Source organism: Xyrauchen texanus, chromosome 28 (assembly GCF_025860055.1).
Source record: "Xyrauchen texanus isolate HMW12.3.18 chromosome 28, RBS_HiC_50CHRs, whole genome shotgun sequence".
In the NCBI taxonomy this organism is placed as follows: Eukaryota; Metazoa; Chordata; class Actinopteri; order Cypriniformes; family Catostomidae; genus Xyrauchen; species Xyrauchen texanus.
The window spans coordinates 25,351,189-25,370,721 of NC_068303.1; the positions used below are offsets into that span (position 1 = coordinate 25,351,189).

The 19,533-nt window shown below is 43.6% G+C and overlaps 1 protein-coding gene across 1 annotated transcript; it reads right to left on the reverse strand.

The window, feature by feature from the left end:
* Positions 1-633: 633 nt before the first annotated feature.
* Positions 634-19,078, reverse strand: LOC127621826 (neuronal acetylcholine receptor subunit alpha-2-like). Its single transcript, XM_052095572.1, has 6 exons — positions 18,890-19,078; positions 13,840-13,991; positions 11,284-11,328; positions 4,854-4,963; positions 2,778-3,933; positions 634-1,200 (listed from the first exon to the last, which is right to left on the reverse strand). The coding sequence occupies exons 1-6, from the start codon at positions 18,960-18,962 to the stop codon at positions 1,075-1,077; spliced, it is 1,662 nt and encodes a 553-aa protein (XP_051951532.1). The 5' UTR covers positions 18,963-19,078; the 3' UTR covers positions 634-1,074.
* Positions 19,079-19,533: the final 455 nt, after the last annotated feature.

Below are 19,533 nucleotides of genomic sequence, written 5' to 3' on the forward strand. Positions count from 1 at the left end.
CAAAGGTTTTAAGAAGAATATTTCAGTTGTGTAGGTCCAGAACTTTGAAGGTCCAAAAAGCATATAAAGGCATCATAAAGGTAATCCATATTACTCCAGTGTATGGGTTAGAAACAGATCAAGTCCTTTTTTACTATACATTTTCCTCCCTGCCCAGTAGGCGGCGATATGCATAGAGATGTTAATCAGCAAAAAGAATGTGAAAGTGGAACTTTATAGTAAAAAAGGACTTAAATATTGATCTTTTTCTCACCAACACCTCATATAGCTTCTGAAAACATGGATGTAACCACTGAATTTGAATACTTTTATATGCTTTTTGGAACTTCGAAAAGAATAAACATTTCTTGTCACCATTCACTTGCATTTACAGAGCTGAAATATTTTTCTAAAAATCTTTGTTTGTGTTCAGAATAAGAAAGAAAGTCAGACACATCTGGGATGGTATGAGGGTGAGTAAATGAATAAAGAATTAAATGTTTTGGGTGAGTGATTCCTTTAATGTTAGAGGTAGCCTCAGTCACCATTCACTTTCATAGTATGGAAAAAAAAAAGTCGCAATGAAAGTAAATAGTGACAGACTAAAATTCTGCATAAAATCTTTTTTATTCTACAGAGGAATGTCGTGTTTTTGGAACCACATGAGGGTGAGTACATGATGACAGAATTGTCATTGTTTTAAGTGAACTATCCCCTAAAGTCTCCATGATGTGAACCGTAACAAAATAATTAGAGATACCAAACTCAGTGGTTTTACAGTTGGCACTTTTAACGTTGATCGAATATTTTTAACAGAATTTCAAGTTTATACATTCATATACAAGAATTTTCACATACAAGCTTCTTTACACTCTTTTAAAGCGGTTCAATGGAAGTAAGAAAAATATCAGGCCCTCGTTACATTCCTGATGTCAAACATGCATTTTATCCAACACAGGTGAAATCTCACCACTTACTAAGCGATTTTGCTCCCTGATGGGAGGAGCATAGTGTCCTCATGCTGGTTCTTCCTGTGGAAGCACATATAACGTAAATGTCCTCATTGTCCATATAATTTATTTGTTGGTATGTTTTCTAGATCATCCCCGCGAGCCAAGGTGGCAGAAAGAGCCCGATTGTGCCTAGCAAACAAACTATGATGAACATCCATAGGAAGATCCTGTCTATTACCATAGCAACATACTTCCAATCTTCTTTAACCTGTAAGAAGAGATAAGCCCGATAAATTAGTGGAGTGCGCACAGCACAGGTGCGTTCTATGCATGCACATTAAGACAAACATAAAAATGGTAGTTACATAAGCGTCCATGTTAGGCATACTATAATTGAGTAGAAAAGCAGTAAGTATGATAACATGTAAGTACAGATAGCTCTATAATAAATAGGAAACACAGTGTCCCCAAAAAGTGTTTTGACAATTTTGAACACTTTAAAATGATGCTAGAACTTTCCTCTGAATTAATGTAACTTTTCTTGGCACTTTTTGCAAATACTTTTAACCAGCTCTCAAGGTGATTATTAGTGGTTTTTCGTTAAGTATGAAGTCAGTTCCCATCAAGTTAACACAGGTGTCCTACTGTAGCAGTGTAAAACACAGGTGTAGTTCAGGACATTAACTTTGGACATGTTCCACTAAGTTTAGCAATGAGAAAGTGTCAAAATAAATATATCTTTATTGTTTAATCATTTGTAACCTGATTCACTTTTTGTTATGTGTTTTACTTGAAAAGTGTGCTTGAGCTATCTTTCTTTAAAATAAATGAAAAGAAATATAAAAAAGAATATCTCAGCTCTGTAGGTCCAAACAATGCAAGTGAATGGTGGCCAGAACTTTGAAGCTCCAAAAAGCACATAAAGGTAACATAAAAGTAATCCATATGACACAAGTGGTTAAATATATATCTTCGGAAGTGATCCGATAGGTGTGGGTGAGAAACAGATCAATATTCATGTCCTTTTTCTACTATAAATTCTACTCCCTGCCTAGTAGGTGGCAATATGCACAAAGAATGTGAATTGACAAAAACAAAAGAAGAAGAATGTGAAAGTGAAAGTGGATTTATTGTAAAAAAGGACTTAAATATTTATCTATCATATTGCTTCTGAAGACACGGCTTTAACCAATGGAGTCTTATGGATTGCTTTTATGCATTTATGCTGCCTTTATGTGCTTTTTGGAGCTTCCATTTTTTGTCACCATTCACTTGCCTTGTATGTACTTACAGAGCTGAAATATTCTTCTAATCTTTGTGTTCAGCAGAAGAAAGTCATACACATCTGGGATGGCATGAGGGCAGTTGGGTGTAATGCATTACTAAGTCATTAATTACTGTAATTAAGCTACTTTTTCATTGAAAAAAAGGTAAAGTAATGGATTACTCTTAATTTTTCAGTAATTTAATTACAGTTAATTCTTATGTAATTATAGACTGAAAAAATCTACTGCAAAAATGCTTCTCTAAATTTCACAATGGGACGTTTTGGGTTATGCAAAAACTTTTTTTATTCAATGGAACACAAAAGAGATGTTAGACAATACAATGAAAGTGAATATGTTTCAAGGAAAATAGAAAGTTGTGTAGGCACAAGTCATACAGGTTTGGAACAACATTAGGGTGCGTAAATTATGACAGATTTTTGTTTTGGGTGAACTATCCTTTTAATTACTTTTTGGGCCCACTGTACATTGAGTACAATGTTCATTAGTATTACTCAGCACTGTATAAAAAGTGTGACCTAAATGGCCAATTGTAAAAATATTTTATAGAAGAACTTACACTGAAGTCAGCATCTTCTGCTCTCAGGTGGTCTGCTATGTAGTGAACCCCCTCCAGAGCTTGCAGGACACTGGGGGAGAGCGGGAACCCTGGGTTCTCTGATGTTATGTTGTCAGGCCACTTTGTGACATAAGCTCTACCACCGGGCTGCCTGGAAGCCATGCCCATCTCCAGTCTAGGGGAGGGGCCATATTTATGTAGAGGGGGTGGAGTCAAGCCAAGAGGACAGGGTGAAGTGGGCTGGAACGAAAGAGGGATAGCTGAAGACAGCGTCCCATGTTCTAAATCCTTATAACAGCAGCGCCTGCGAGACTCGTCCACCCCAGATTTATCACCTCTGAACCAGCTAGTAGATGTACTGAGGGGCATAGTTGCTGGTCCAAGTACTCTTGATGTTGTAACATGCCCCTGGCGCGGCAGGAGGAGAGGTTTCTGTCTGCGTCGACTGTCAGGTGCAGGCCTGCACATACACAGCCACCGAGGGATCAAATCCAAGAAGACTGAGTGCACCCAATGGGGCATCTTATGAGTGCTGGGTGATCGGTGGTGCACGTTAAGCACAAAGACAGTGATAACGATGGACAGAGTGACGAAGATCATAATGAAGAGCAGATATTCACCAATAAGTGGAATAACCAGCGAGGTGGATGGGATAATTTCTGTTATGAGCAGCAGGAAGACGGTTAGAGAGAGGAGAACGGAGATACACAGTGTGATCTTCTCCCCACAGTCTGATGGCAGGTAAAAGACCAGCACGGTGAGGCAGGAGATGAGAAGGCATGGAATGATAAGGTTGATGGTGTAGAAAAGAGGAAGACGACGAATGATGAAGAAGTAGGTGATGTCAGGGTAGATCTCATGGCAGCAGTCATACTTCTTGGTGTTATAGGTTCCTACAGCATTGATGATGGCCCACTCGCCGCTCTCCCAGTAATCTTTCAGATCCACAGTGTTCTCAATACGCTCCAGGTCGATCTTGGCTTTGTCATAAGTCCACGAGCCGAACTTCATCTTGCAGTTCTGCTGGTCAAAGGGGAAGAAGGTGACATCAATGCTGCATGAGCTCTTGTAGATGGCAGGTGGAACCCAGCGCACTTTACCTGTGTGGAAGAGGTGAGCTTTTGTCATGTGGGTCACCGCAAACTCCCCATCTGCACTAAAGAGGACAACAAAGCAATTTATGTGATCAGTTGCAGCTTTATTAAAAGCTGTAATTCGATTTCATGGATTTTACACTTAAGCGAAATGTAGTAATAATGACTTTGATTGTATTTGTTTTACTTGACTACTGCCTGACACATTTAAATCTTTGCTTTGAGTTAGAGGCGACATTTCCTGTATAACCTTTGCATGTTTTTAATTTTTTTATTTCATAATTGAAAACAAAACAAAACAGAAACAGTGCTGCAGTCAGGGTCAGAAATTAATGGGGGACACAGAAAGTAACAGAAAAATGCCCCAGAATTATTTATAGCATCTGATATACTGCATTTCTTAATATTTTACACTGGGCCTAGTTATACACAATTTATGCATAAATTATATAGACTGAATATGTATTTTATTTAATTAAATTATTTGACATAAAAGGATTATACAAATTATATTTTGTATGGTTAGAAAAAAAAGCCATCATAACAGTAAAAAAAAATAAAAAGCCAGTGGGCCACTTAATTGGTACTTAATGGGAAAAAAAAATCTAAAACTGGCTGCAGTCCATGAGTAATGGACATAGTAGCCATAGTTATTGTATGAAATGCATTTGCAGATTTCTTGAAATCCCCGTGTAATGTCTGAGCAGTGCAGATATATTACCATTTTCGAACACTAGATGATAGTATAATGTACGTGAGTGAGTTTGTGAGATGTATCTCCAGTGGCACTGTATACCATGTTCATATATACCTTATATATATAATGTTACCCATGGTAGACTTCTGAGGACCAGCTCAGCATTTGTATTCATCTACACAGCATTTTTAGCTTACATCTATCACCTTCTAACTTTTAGAAATATCTGCTGCTGCACAACAGACGTTTGAGTGTTGTTTTGTTAATAAATAAGTAGTTACTCACTTGTTGTACAAGACTATGTCCGGAACCCAGATAAGTTCAGACGGAACCCTGATAGAAGTCACATTGTCGTAGTCTGAAGGTTTCCATCGTAGTTTATAGTCATTCCACTCCTGAGTCAGAGGATCACAAAGATATAAGTAAAAGCAATGTGCTACACTACAAAATGTCTTGGCTACCATCACATTTGCCACATTTATGTTATTTTTTTATTATTCAACACTTTTATGAACATTTGAACCAACTGTATAAAGTATAAAAAAGTATTGTATAATATCGTTGTCACGAACACCGGCGAGGGCGCCTCCTCCCCCGGCCTTCGGAGATCGCACTCGCCCGAGTACTAACCGCCCTGACTACATTTCCCATTAGCTCGCACACCCAGGTCTGATTGTTCCCCAGCTGGTACCCATTACCCCTGTCTATTTAACCGTGCTCGTGAATGTCTCCCTTGCGAAGTCTTGTTAGCCCCAGCCACATTACTGAGCGTGTTTATTCCCAAGTCTTGTCATCCTGTGTACCAACCTAGTCTGTTTTCCTCGACCACGATAGTTTGCCACCTGCCTAGTTTGTTCCTGTCTGTTTACCGTTTACGATAGTTTGCTGCCTGCCCTGACCCACTGCCTGTTCTAGTTACGAGCCTGCCGGTCCTCTTCTCTCTCTGTTTGACTGTTTCCTGACCCTGCCTGTACGACCTGAGTTTGCACTTACCTAATAAACCACATATGGATCATTACAGAAGACTTCGCCACCCATCGATCCAGCGGTGATAGCCCGTATGTCAGAGGAACTCTCCACTCAGGCAAACCTGTTATCCGCCCAACAACATCAGCTCGGGCAGCTCACAGCAGCCACAGAGGAGATTATGCGAACCGTCCAGGCTTCGCACCAATCCCCACCGGCACCCGCTCCTGTGCCCGCAGCCGTGGTGCCTCCTTCCAATCTAGCTCCCGCAGTCGCTCCGAACCCCCAACCCTCCGCGAACCCGCGACTTGCGCTCCCAGAAAAGTATGACGGCATGCCCTCCAGATGCAGGGGCTTCATCATGCAATGCTCCATCTTTCTCTCGCAAAAACCGGCGCTGTACCCCACTGACGAAAGCAAGATCCTCTTCGTCAGCTCGGTGCTCACGGGCCGAGCTCTCGACTGGGCGACCGCGGTCTGGACCAACCAGGGGTTTGCTCAATACACCTACGACTTGTTCATGCAGAGCCTGATTGCCGTCTTTGATCACCCAGAGAGTGGCAAGAGTGCCGGGGAACAGCTACTGGCGCTCCGCCAGGGAAGTCGCACGGCAGCGGACTATGCCCTCACCTTCCGCACCCTCGCTACGCAAACCGGCTGGCTTGAGAGCACACTGACACTCCTCTTTCGGCAGGGGCAGAATTCGGACCTCCAGTCAGAACTGGCCTGTCGCGATGAGGGAATTTCCCTGGATCAGTTCATCTCGCTAGCGATCCATGTGGATAACCTCATCCGCTCTAGATGACTGGTTAGATTGTCTCTGCAGCCCGCTCCGGCACCCCAACAGCCCGCAACCGCTGAGCCCATGCAAATCGACCGCGCCCATCTCATCACGGAAGAGAGAGAACGCCGCCTCTCCAACCGCCTTTGCCTGTACTGTGGCCAAGCCGGACACATCCGTGCCAACTGCCCAACTCGGCCACCCGAACCTCAGCAACCCGGGGTGAGTTTGCTGCTCTATTCCTCTCTAACCGGGGACTGTATTTAGGTGCCCGTTAAGCTCGGTTTTCTATCAGTCAGCGTAAACACTCAGGCCATGATAGATTCCGGCGCAGAAGGTAACTTCATTGATGAGAGGTTTTGTAGACGGCATAACATTCCCCTAACGGGAATTACACCACAATCGACGTCCTCTTGCAGGTGGGCGTCCTATACACTGAGACCGTGCGTCTGAACGTCTTCACCTCCCCCCACCATCCAGTAGTTCTGGGTCTCCCCTGGCTCCGACTCCATGACCCTCGAATCTCCTGGCGAACCAACCAAATCACTCAGTGGGGCACGGCCTGTTCAACCAGATGTCTAAGGACCATGCTTCCCCCAACCTTGGGGGCCACCAAGGTTCAGAAGGTGCCCGGCGTTTCCTCTCTGATACCCAGCGAATATGCTGACCTGAGCGAAGCCTTCAGCAAGGCCAAGGCCTCCCACCTGCCGTCCCACCGGCCTAGTGACTGTGCCATAGAACTACTGCCAGGATCTACACCACCCCTTGTCCGAACCCGAGTCCCTAGCCATGAAGTCCTACATCGAGGAGGAGCTAGCCAAGGGATTCATCGGCCCTCCACCTCCCCGACGGCAGCCGGATTCTTCTTCGTGGGCAAGAAGGATGCTCACTCCGCCCTTGTATCGACTACCGGGGCCCGAATGACGTCACAGTCAAGTTCCGGTACCCCCTGCCTCTAGTTCCTGCAGCCCTGGAACAGCTAAGAACAGCGAAGGTCTACACCAAGCTGGACCTAAGGTGCGCCTACAATCTCGTTCGCATCCGGGAGGGTGACGAGTGGAACACCGCGTTTTCTACCACCAGCGGCCACTATGAATATCTGGTTATGCCGTTTGGATTGTCCAACAGCCTGTCGGTGTTCCAATCCTTCATCAACGACGTGTTCAGGGACATGCTCAACCAGTGCCTAGTGGTCTACATCGATGACATCCTGATCTACTCCGACTCGATCGAGGAACACGTCAGTCAGGTCAGAACGGTGCTCAAGCACCTGATCAAACACCAGCTGTATGCCAAAGCCGAGAAATGTGAGTTCCACCTGAGGTCGGTAGCCTTTCTGGGGTACGTCATTAGTCCTGAAGGGGTGGCCATGGACGACAATAAGGTACGGGCCGTTCGGGAGTGGCCCCAACCCACAACGGTGAGGGAGCTTCAACGTTTCCTAGGCTTCGCTAACTTCTACTGCAGGTTCATCAGGAACATCAGCACCATCGCCTCTCCACTCACCGCCATGGTAAAAGGGGGGAGAACTAAGCTCCACTGGTCCACCGATGCCCTCCAGGCCCTAGCCCAACTTAAAGAACGCTTCACTACAGCACCCATTCTGCACCACCCCAACCCAGACGTTCCCTTCGTGGTGGAGGTGGACGCTTCTAACACCGGCATAGGAGCCGTACTCTCTCAGTGCCAGGGCAATCCTCCGAAGTTGTTCCCCTGTGCCTTCTACTCTCGCAAACTCACCGCCGCCGAACAAAACTATGACGCCGGCAACCGCGAGCTCCTGGCCATCAAAGCTGCCCTGGAGGAGTGGCGACACTGGCTGGAGGGAGCCAGACACCCGTTCCAGGTCCTGACCAACCATCGCAACCTTGAATACCTCAACCCCAGAGAAGCCAGATGGGCCTTATTCTTCACCCGTTTTGACTTTTCCATTACCTACCTCCCAGGGTCCAAGAACACCAAGGCCGACTCGCTCTCCCGGCAGTATGAGGTCGAACCTCCGAAACCCACAGCCGAACCCATCGTTCCCTCTGCGCTCATCCTAGTCCCCGTCCAGTGGGACATCATGGCCGACATAACCCAGGCCCATGCCTCTGCTCCGCCACCTCCCGAGTGTACACCTGACCGGACATTCGTGCCCCCCGACCTCCGGGAGAGAGTACTCCGTTGGGTACATGACGCCCAAACCTCCGGGCACCCTGGCATCACGGCAACCACGCGCCTCCTGAGAAACCGCTTTTGGTGAGAGTCGCTATCCAAGGACGCCTCCGATTTCGTGAATAGGTGTCGAGCGTGCAACTTGTCGAAGTCCCCCAAGCAGCCTCCGGCTGGACTTCTTCAGCCTCTACCCACCTCAGCGCCCCTGGTCTCACATCGCGGTGGACTTCGTCACCGACCTGCCCAGTTCCCGAGGACACACCACCATACTCACCGTCGTGGGCCGTTTCTCAAAGGCCTGCCACCTCATACCCCTGCCCAAACTGCCCACCGCCCTTGAAACCGCCGAACATCTGTTCCAGTATGTGTTTCGTCTCTACGGACTGCCCGAGGACATTGTCTCGGACCGGGGTTCCCAGTTCACCTCCAGGGTTTGGAAGGCCTTCTTCCACCTGCTTAATGTCAACCTCAGTCTCTCCTCAGGGTACCACCCTCAGTCCAATGGCCAGGTGGAGGGACTCAACCAGGAGGTAACCAGGTTCCTACGCACATACTGTAATCACTTCCAGTCGGACTGGAGCCGGTTCCTCCCATGGGCCGAGTACGCCCAAAACTCCCTGCTCAAGTCATCCACCAACCTGACCCCCTTTCAGTGCATCCTGGGGTATCAGCCCCCGCTATTCCCCTGGTCTGGCGAACCCTCGGAGGTCCCTGCAGTGAATGACTGGGTCCAACGTACTGAGGCAGTGTGGGACCAGGCCCACGTCCACCTACAGCGGACCGTGAACCGCTCCAAGACGCAGGCGGACCATCATCGCCGTCCCGGCCCCGACTACGCCCAGGGCCAATGGGTTTGGCTCTCCACCCGAGACCTCCGTCTCCACCTACCCAGCAAGAAACTCAGTCCAAGGTTTGTGGGTCCCTTCAAAATCCTTAGGAAAATTAACCCTGTCACTGTTCGTTTGCAACTCCCCACTAATTACCGTGTTTCTCCCTCCTTCCATGTTTCCCTACTGAAACCGGCCGATGCTCCGAGGGCCGATGAGGAGGCAACCCACGGCCCCCCTCCCTTGGTGGTGGGCGGCGAGGAAGCGTTCCTGGTGCGAAGATTGCTCGACTCCAGGCGACGCCGAGGTCAGATCCAGTACCTGGTAGACTGGGAGGGGTACGGCCCGGAGGAGAGATCCTGGGTCAACACCAATGACATCCTCGACCCCAACCTCATCGCCGAGTTCCATCAGGCCAACCCGGAGAGACCGGCCCCTCGACCTCGGGGAAGACCCCGGCGCAGGTCACGTCTTCGCGTCAGGAGCCACTCGCGGGGGGCTCTGTCACAAACACCGGCGAGGGCGCCTCCTCTCCCGGCCTTCGGAGATCGCACTCACCGAGTACTAACCGCCCTGACTACATTTCCCATTAGCTCGCACACCCAGGTCTGATTGTTCCCCAGCTGGTACCCATTACCCCTGTCTATTTAACCGTGCTCGTGAATGTCTCCCTTGCGAAATCTTGTTAGCCCCGGCCACATTACTGAGCGTGTTTATTCCCAAGTCTTGTCATCCTGTGTACCAACCTAGTCTGTTTTCCTCGACCACGATAGTTTGCCGCCTGCCTAGTTTGTTCCTGCCTGTTTACCGTTTACGATAGTTTGCTGTCTGCCCTGACCCACTGCCTGTTCTAGTTACGAGCCTGCCGGTCCTCTTCTCTCTCTGTTTGACTGTTTCCTGACCCTGCCTGTACAACCTGAGTTTGCACTTACCTAATAAGCCGCATATGGATCCCAACCAGCCTGAGTCTTCATTACAATCGTATCATATTCATGGTTAATTTTTTTTATCCATTCCACATTTTTAAGGAATTCAATAAAATCTTGATATCCACCCTAGATCACCGCAATCGTAAAATCATAAAAGAAGTAACAATGTCTGATTCATGAAGGAATCAGTCATATCTTTTCAACAAATCTGATTTGTTAATAATTCGGACTGATCCCTGTCACAGAGGTTAACAGATCTATGAATAAATGATTATAAATGAATAATGACAATTTCTGTTTATTCCTCACACAAAGCTACCGTATGGCTTTAGAAGACATCCTTTTTTAAACATGAACACTTCAGTCCCCATTCTTTGCAATCGCATGAAAAAATAACAATAGGCTACATACAATACAGAAACTTCACTCATCATTTACTCACCCACATGCCATCCCAGATGTGTATGACTTTCTTTCTTTTGCTGAACACAAACAAAGATTTTTAGAAGAATATTTTAGCTCTTTAGGTCCTCAAATTGCAAGTGAATGGGTGCCAATATTTTGAAGCTCCAAAAAGCACATAAACGCAGCATAAAAGTAATCCACATGACTCCAGTGGTTAAATCCATGTTTTCATAAATTATATGATAGGTGTTGGTGAGAAACAGATCAATATTTAAGTATTTTCTTACTATTAATCTCCACCTTCACATTCTTCTTCATTTGTTTTTGGTGATTTGCATTCTTTATGCAGATCATGCCTACTGGGCAGAATTTATAGTAAAAATGGACTTTGATACTATACGTTTCTCATATAGATTTCACCACTGGAGTCTAGATTACATTTATGCTGCATTTATGTGTATTTTGGAGCATTGTGATCATTTGCATTGTGAGGACCTACAGAGCTGAGATATTCTTCTTAAAATCTTCATTTGTGTTCAGCAGAAGAAAGAACTTCATACACATCTGGGATGGCATGAGGGTGAGTAAATAATGAGAGAATTTAGATTTTTGAGTGAACTAGCCCTTTAATATTTTTCTGCTGCACAAACCTGCTTTAGCCAGACGTTTGTGGTCATCATCTGATTCTTCTCATCCTGTGGAGGGAAGAGGGAGGAGGGATGGAAGACAGGAGACTGTATGTATTAAATGAGTCAAGATGCTGCGTTTGCTCCAGCAGAAGGCTTGAAAGGGGTCACATACACCTTATATATTTAATCTACTGATGGACCTGGAACCTTCAAGGGGCATATATCATAATTCATCAAGATGGCCTTAATATAGCAATGTAAGTGGTTGGCGTTAACACATTTCTAAAATTAATGTTTACAAAGTATCTTTAAAGACCCTCCTATAAAGATTGATTCTTTTTTAAAACAAGGATTCATTTTAACACTTTTGTCTTTGTGGAGGCAAATAATATATTTGCTATATACTGTACATACATATATATATATATATATATGTATATATATATTGACCTTGGATCTCCTAGACCAGGGGTACTCAATTAAAGTTCCAAGAGGTCTGGTCTCTACATTTCCTTCCCTGCAAAGTTTCAGAGAGTATGTAGCTTTAATAGTTTTTATAACTTGCCATGTTCACAGCAGTAGTACGTTGTAAAAAAAAAAAAAAAAACCTGATGAGGACATTGGGGGCACAGAGACTGCTAGTGGGGTCTGAGAGATCTTTTCTACCAAAAGATTAAAATATTTAATCAAGACTTCATCAGTCGAGGGCACTTGGATGTGAATATTAAAAGATAAGATCAACCGTTTGTTTTGAAGCTGAAAGAAAGCAGTCCAGTTTTGTTGAAATATTTTTACATTCAGAATCTATAACTATACCATAGGAGACCTTTTGACAGATAAAATACTGTGGGTTCATGGGTGTCCCTATTAAAATATATAAAAATGTAAAAGCCTGAATGGACCATTTTTATATTTTCCTTAAAGTGAGAATAAACTAACAACAAACAAACAATTTACATAATAGTAGAGCATTAAATATCTATTTAAATATTAAATATCTAGGCCAGGCAGCCGTGAGTGTCGGGCTGGAGTGGAATCCTCCGTCCCCCCTGAACCCTTGCGGCCTGACGATTGGTTCCTTTCTTCGCGGAGGTGCATGATGAGCTCAAACGCTTGTGGCAGGCACCTTTCACTGCCCGCAGACGATCCGTGAGCTCCTCCGCTCTCACTACCCTCGATGGCGGGGTGGCAAGGAGTTACTCTGCGATTTCCCAGGTGGATCAAGTGGTTGCGGTGCACTTGTGCCCACAACCGGCAGAACCGTCCCAGGCTCCCGTCCAAGGCCTGTAGGCTGACGTCTTCCCTGATGGCTAAGGCCTACAGCGCCGCTGGACACGCCGCCTCCACCTTGCATGCCATGGCACTCCTGCAGGTGTACCAAGCCAAGGCACGCAGAGAACTACACATGGGTAGTCCTGACCCGGGTCTAATGCAGGAGCTGCTCTTGACGACCAACTTCGCCCTCCGGGCAACGAAGGTTATGGCGCCGGCTCTCGGGCAGGCGATGTCCACCCTGGTGGTCCAGGAACACCACATCTGGCTCAACCTGCCTTGCGTGCGGAGATCGCCTACATTCTACGGAAGAACGTGATAGAGCCTGTCCCTCCAGCCGAGGTGAAGAAGGGGTTTTTACAGCCACTTCATTGTACCCAAAAGGCGGTGGGTTGCGGTCAATCCTCGACCTGCGAGTTCTGAACCGGGCTTTGCACAGACTCCCGTTCAAGATGCTTACGCAGAAATGCAGAAATGCATTCTAGCGAGCGTCCGGCATCAGTATTGGTTCACGGCGGTAGACCTGAAGGCCCCTTATTGGCCCTCCCGGATTTGGTTCTCGGACCACCTGTTCTTCGTGACACCTTGAAAGTGTTTGTAGCCGCCATATCGGCACATCACGATGCAGTGGACGGTAAGTATTCAGGGAAGCACGATTTGATCATCAGGTTCCTGAGAGGCACGAGGAGGTTAAACCCTCCAAGGCCGCGCCTCGTTCCATCGTGGGACCTGGTGGTCCTTCGGGGCCTTCGGGGAGCTCCCTTCGAGCCCCTTGAGTCAGCAGAGTTAAAGGCCCCCCTGACGGCACTCATCTCCATCAAGATGGTATTGGACCTGCGGGCGTTCTCTGTCAGCGAACTGTGCCTAGAGTTCTGTCTGGCTTACTCTCACGTCATCCTGAGACCCCGACCGGGCTACGTGACCAAGGTTCCCACAACCCCTTTTAGGGATCAGGTGGTGAACCTGCAAGCGCTGCCCCAGGAGGAGGCAGACCCAGCCTTGGCGTTGCTGTGTCTGGTGCGCGCTCTTTGCATCTACTTGGATAGCACACAGAGCTTTAGAAGCTCCGAGCAGCTCTTTGTCTGCTTCGGTGGACAACGGAAGGGAAGCACTGTCTCCAAACAGAGGATCGCCCACTGGGTCGTCGATGCCATCACTATGACACCATTCACTTCCATTGTGCCTCACTGTTACATAGATTGTTGCTTTGTATTAGAGAAAAGGAGGGATGAATCTAAGTAATTTTTATGGTAATCAGCATTATGCCACAAATGTTGATTGAGCTAAACTTGTATTTTAACTTACCACATCAATCAGCTGGGCGATAGATAAACCAAACTTGACAATGACGACATCAGAGGTGTTTGGCACAGGTCTTGACCACTTGTTATAGCTATCAAATAGCTTTTTGAAGAGCTCATCTTCAGCATGTGAGTGAGTCTTCTCACAGCAAGAAACTGGCAGTGGAAAAAAAAGACATAAAACTCAAAAACTTACTTTACTTTTTAAATAATTTTTTTAAGTGAAAATCTACTTTCAGTACATTCAAAATGACATTATAGAATATTGTGATTAAATTATTATAGAATATTTTATACGTGTTGACATGTAGGATGGATGGATTTTACTACCCAATCTAGCTTATTAGGTTCTCTCAAAGTCCTTTCACACACATGCACGCACACACACACACACACACACACACACACACACACACATTTGTCATTTTTAAGAGTTATTATTCTTTTGTCCTATTCACAACTTGGCATATAATGTCAGTCGTGCAGTCTTCAACATCTGATGTAGTCTCTAAACTTGTGATTTTACATGCCTTTCTTTCTTAAAGAGATAGTTCCCCCAAAAGTTAAAATTGTGTCATTGTTTATGTGCCCAAATGTTGTTCCTAATCTGTATGACTTTCTTTCATGGAAGACAAAAAGGAATGTTAAAGAGAATGTTGGCTTCAGTCTAGAGGTCTTCACGGGTCCAAAAATGTGTGCCCGAACCCGAAGAGACCCGGAAATGTGCTATCCGGAACCGACCCAGACCCGTCTATTATTTGAAAGTTTGGACCCGGACCAGTGCAGAACTGAGAAATGCCGTAAATGTACTACCTGGAACCGACTCGGACCTGTTTTTTTAAATCTGGACCCAGACCCGGCCAGGACACACAGACCCAATTGAACCTGTTCGGCACAGATCCCACAGCTAATTGCAATTAACAATTATTTTACAAGTTGTGAAAATAAAACTTTGTGTCTTACCTAATACAACGTTAGTATCTTTCTCTCCTGTACCTGACATACAATCCATCCTCCTTGCCAAGAAAGTTGGTATAATAACACCCCTGTTGTTCCTTTCTTGCTGACTGAAAGAGCATTTTTAATCCACTCAATATTTTAGCTTCAAAAGTCCATTTGCTGTCACGGTGGTGGATGACAAACGTGACTTTGCAGCTTTGCAGTTTTTTTGTATCTCACATAATACGATAACTTCCACTGTTTGCCCTTTTGAACTATAATAACGATTGCTCGTTCAGTGCCAGGGCCGTTGACGTTAGCATTAATAATTTGCTGTCATCTGTGCTCTCTGAGATGTGTCTAACCATAGATTATAAATATACAAAGCGAACGAACTCCAACCACAATAAAAATTACGCTGACGACAATAATGCACTTCGGTTTACGTCAGCTGTCAAACAACGATATGCCGCAATAAGTCCCGCCTTCTATATAAAAGAGCCAATTATCAATTAGTAAAGTCATTGCATCACTTCAGATGTTAAACAGACCTGGGACCCGAAGTACAAGAATGGGACCCAACCCGGACCCGGCTGACTGTATGGATCCTCGGGTTCGGGTGGAGACGTGAAGACCTCTACCTCAGTCATCATTCACTTTTCACTGCTTCTTTTTTCCATACAATGAAATTGATAGAATTGTTTGCTGAATAGTGTCTGAGGATAATATTCTGCCTAACGCCATTTCCTTTGTCATAATACAGGTTTAGAAGTAGGCTACATGAGGGTGGTCAGTGATGACAGAATTTTTATTTTTGGCTGAATCATCCCTTTAAGGAACGAAGGCGTGTGAAATCAGGAGGTTAGAGACTTACTTTTATTGAAGTGATGGAAAGACAGTGAGAACTTTTTGCATTTTAAATAACTAAAACATACAGTATTAGAGAACTTCTATCAGGGGATTAACTCTCATTTATTTCTCTAATCATGAATCATCACTCTTTTCCAGTTGGCTGGCAGTAATTGATTTGCTCACAATATTTTCCAGTCAAATTATTCCACAAACTTATACCGGATGTTACAGAAACAGATTTAAGCTTATTTTTAGGCCTATACTTTAAGAAAAAAGTGCAATCTCAAGGATTTTGCTATGATTTGGCAAAAACCTGACATACAAGAAGTCTACAAGTTATTATGATATCTGGGCCAGTGTGGCTAGCTCTTCCTTTTGATGGAGTAGTTGTTCTGTAAACTCTGCACCTTTGGTTGACACCTCTGCAGGACAGATCCTGGATGCCATTAAGCAGGCCAATTCAGGTTTCATCTCTGAGCTGAGGAGGCATTAATGCAGAACCCTGAGGGGAGTGTTTGCACATAGTATGTGCCAGGCAAGCTATTTGAGAGCTGGACTTGCTCTCTGGGCGCAGTGATTTGCTGTGTGGAGCAGCAAGCTCCCAAGAGATATGCCTGCACAATGAGTCATACTCTGGGGAATGACAACATGTCATTAACAAGTCAGATTTAGGGTCTGCACCAGAGGGTATTAGCACAGTGGTACATGATATGAAAACCAAGCACTGCTGGGGAATACAATCAGTGCCCTGCAGACGAGAAGGGAAACATTTTCTTCCCTCTGGCACATTTCTGGCTTTTTGAAGCATATAATGGGCATACGAGCTCAAGACAATCACTGAATCAATCGGAGAGTATTTTGGGGTATATTATATTTATAAAATAAATATGTAACAAAATTGTGACTATATTTCAGTCATTACAGGTTGTCATTTTGGTGCCTGTATTTTACAGTTATTAAATTATATAAACTTAATATACCAATTTCTGGAACAACAATAATCTGCGTTTCACTTTAAAATGTATTGTAAAACACCATAGTAACAACAGAAGAACACATAATGACATTAATTTGATCAATAGTGGCCATGCCAGGAGCAATGACCAATAAACATGTGGATACAGTGCTCAGAGTCACTCACACTAAAAACCACCAGGGTAACTCATGTGAAAACAAAATAATGCAATAAGCATTAACTACATAAAATATAACAAGGAACTCATCAATGTACATAGCTGACATTAAAAATTTAAAATAAACATAAATATTTCCATAAAATGTAATGAAATGTGTTGGGTCAATGCAGGGAATTCTGGGAATGCCTGATTATTGCTTTTTACTGTAATTTTAACAATAATTTACAAAAAAAAGTACATTTACCCTCTTGTTAAAAATTATATATATATTTTACCATTAATAATATGGTACAATTATCATTTTTAATCTAAAAAATTATTTGACATAATTTTACTGTAAAATTGTATTATCTTTGTGTTAAATTTTGTTAAATGTACTATATATTTTTTTTACCATATATTTTTAAGGTAACTCCCTGTTAACCAACTGACTTTCTTTTTCTTTTTTTTTTTTTTTTATACAGTCTTCACCGTTAAAATTAAGGACATTTTTTCATGTGTTATTGCATCTTGTTCTTGATTAATCATTTTGATATAGAGTATTTTAAGTTCTATTAAGTGTTCAGTTAATCTATTATTCATCAGAATGTTTAAAAAACTGTACAATGTTGTATTATTTCTGCTTGATTTGTTCAGTTACCCATGGGGGGGGGGTTTATTTGATGCACTCCCTGCTCTTTCTGTCCATGCAGGGCTGTTTTTCCAGAACAGAACCATACTGCCAACACCAACAGATTGCTTTAATAAATGGATAAAATAATTATTTTAAGTATTCAGTCAAGTATTCAGTTGACAGAAGAAGTGGTCCTGACTGAATTTTCCTTTTGGGGTGAAAAATTATTTTAGATAATATTTTTGACTTATAAAACCAGTTCATTTAGAAGTTATCACATGAAAAACTTTCAGTGTGGGCTGCTACAACCATTCACCAACGTAACAAAAGTTTCACTCTAAAATATAATAAAGTGCACTAACTTGGAATTTAGCCCCCACTGTCATCAAAAAAGAAACAAAATTATATGATATGAAAATATATGATACATGATAAAATATATTCTTAGCTTAGCCTATACACTGCTTAGAGGTGGTCTCATATTAATTTATTATGGTTTTAAAGTAGTAATAATAGCTGTAGCTATGGAAGAAGGAAGCTATGGTAACCATGGTAATGTAGGAACAAAATAATTGTGGCCTCGTTCACAGTTCCAGTAGTTAGACGACTATGAGGAACCCTGTCTCATCTTTTGATGAGACAGGGTTCCTCATCTGTTCTCCAGAGCCGAGCAGGTGGAGGGATTGACTTGAGTCTTCCAGTCGCTTAGATCAATGCCTCGAACCTGAAATTGGATGAAAACTTGCCTCATTGTGTATATGTGTTCAACTCTGGAAACGTTCCAAAGGGCTGGACGTTCTCAAGCAAATCCAATGCAAATATTGGCTGTTAAGTGAATCTTTAAACTCGGCCAATGCCAGTGGTCTCCGATGCCCGCAGTGTTAATCATTCATCACGGACTCAAGCGGCTGCTGACAGCGAGCGGTAACATAAATGAAGAGACGCTCGTGGTGAGTGCTGGTGTAAACGCAGGCTGATGAGGAAGACCAATAAATCTCCCTTGATTTAAGCACCAACTTGGCCGTGGAGAGGACGTTTTCATTTTACTGGCAATCGTGCATGTCATTCTAATGCATTGCATAGGCTACTCTTTTCTCAGAGTGTGTATTTCCATGCATGTGAAACCCCAATTTACATTCTCGCAGTTTGTTCCCTTTACTTAAAATGAATATCAAACGCACAATGCACATTGGCAATACATATGGCGGCTACACTGAAATAAATAAATAAATAAAATAAAACATGTCCTTCACATAGTGACATTTTAATATGCTGGTTTTAGTCAAGTCAAAAAATATTTAACATTATTGAATTAACCTGAATACAATGATTCAGGTTAAACACCAACAAAACGAATTTCATAGGTTATATCAGGTTACCACTTTTTACAGTAAACAAAAAAATTCAACTTTTGTGTTTTATTTTTGCAAGATAGCCTACAATTTGATTAACTGGTTTTGCGCAGTCGCTTTTAAAACATTCATAGAAATATTAGTAACAAAAGTGAAACTTACTTGACTCACATATGATAATACAGAGAATAGTGATCCTCAGAAACAACCGGTGAATCCCAGTGCGCTCCATCATACAGTCAATTACACTCCTGCTTTCAATACACTTTTATATTTTCCACTTTGTCCCTCACACCATTGTCCGTATACTTCAGTGTTTTTCATGGTTTTTGTATTCTGTTTAGAATAGGCTATTCTATATGTTGGGCTAGTAGGCTACTAAAGGTGTGATGTTCTTTGGGTCAAAAATGTCCTTGCATCTTACAAGTTGAATTGAAATGCAAAGATAATCAGTGCAAAATTATAATAGGCTAAGTTGTAAAAAAAAAAAAAAAAAAAAAATTATATTTGTCCAAGCCCGAACTTTTCTTATCTTCCCGAGAGCTAAATTTCGTCTGTTCAGTTGAAGTCACCTGTTCAGTTTAAGGCACTGAGGTCAGGAACGCAGATTCCGTACGGCAAACGTGTGATGTTATTATATGCATCTAGTATAAAGAAGAATGTTTAAAAGCAGGTATATCCCAGAGTAACTCCATTTGTGTTATAATAATGTGCATAGATGTTTTTCGCACTCACGGCTCCTGCTGTGTCCAGTGTTTACTCCATACTGAACATCCCCTCTCTCAGTCCGCTTTTCTACTTTCCTG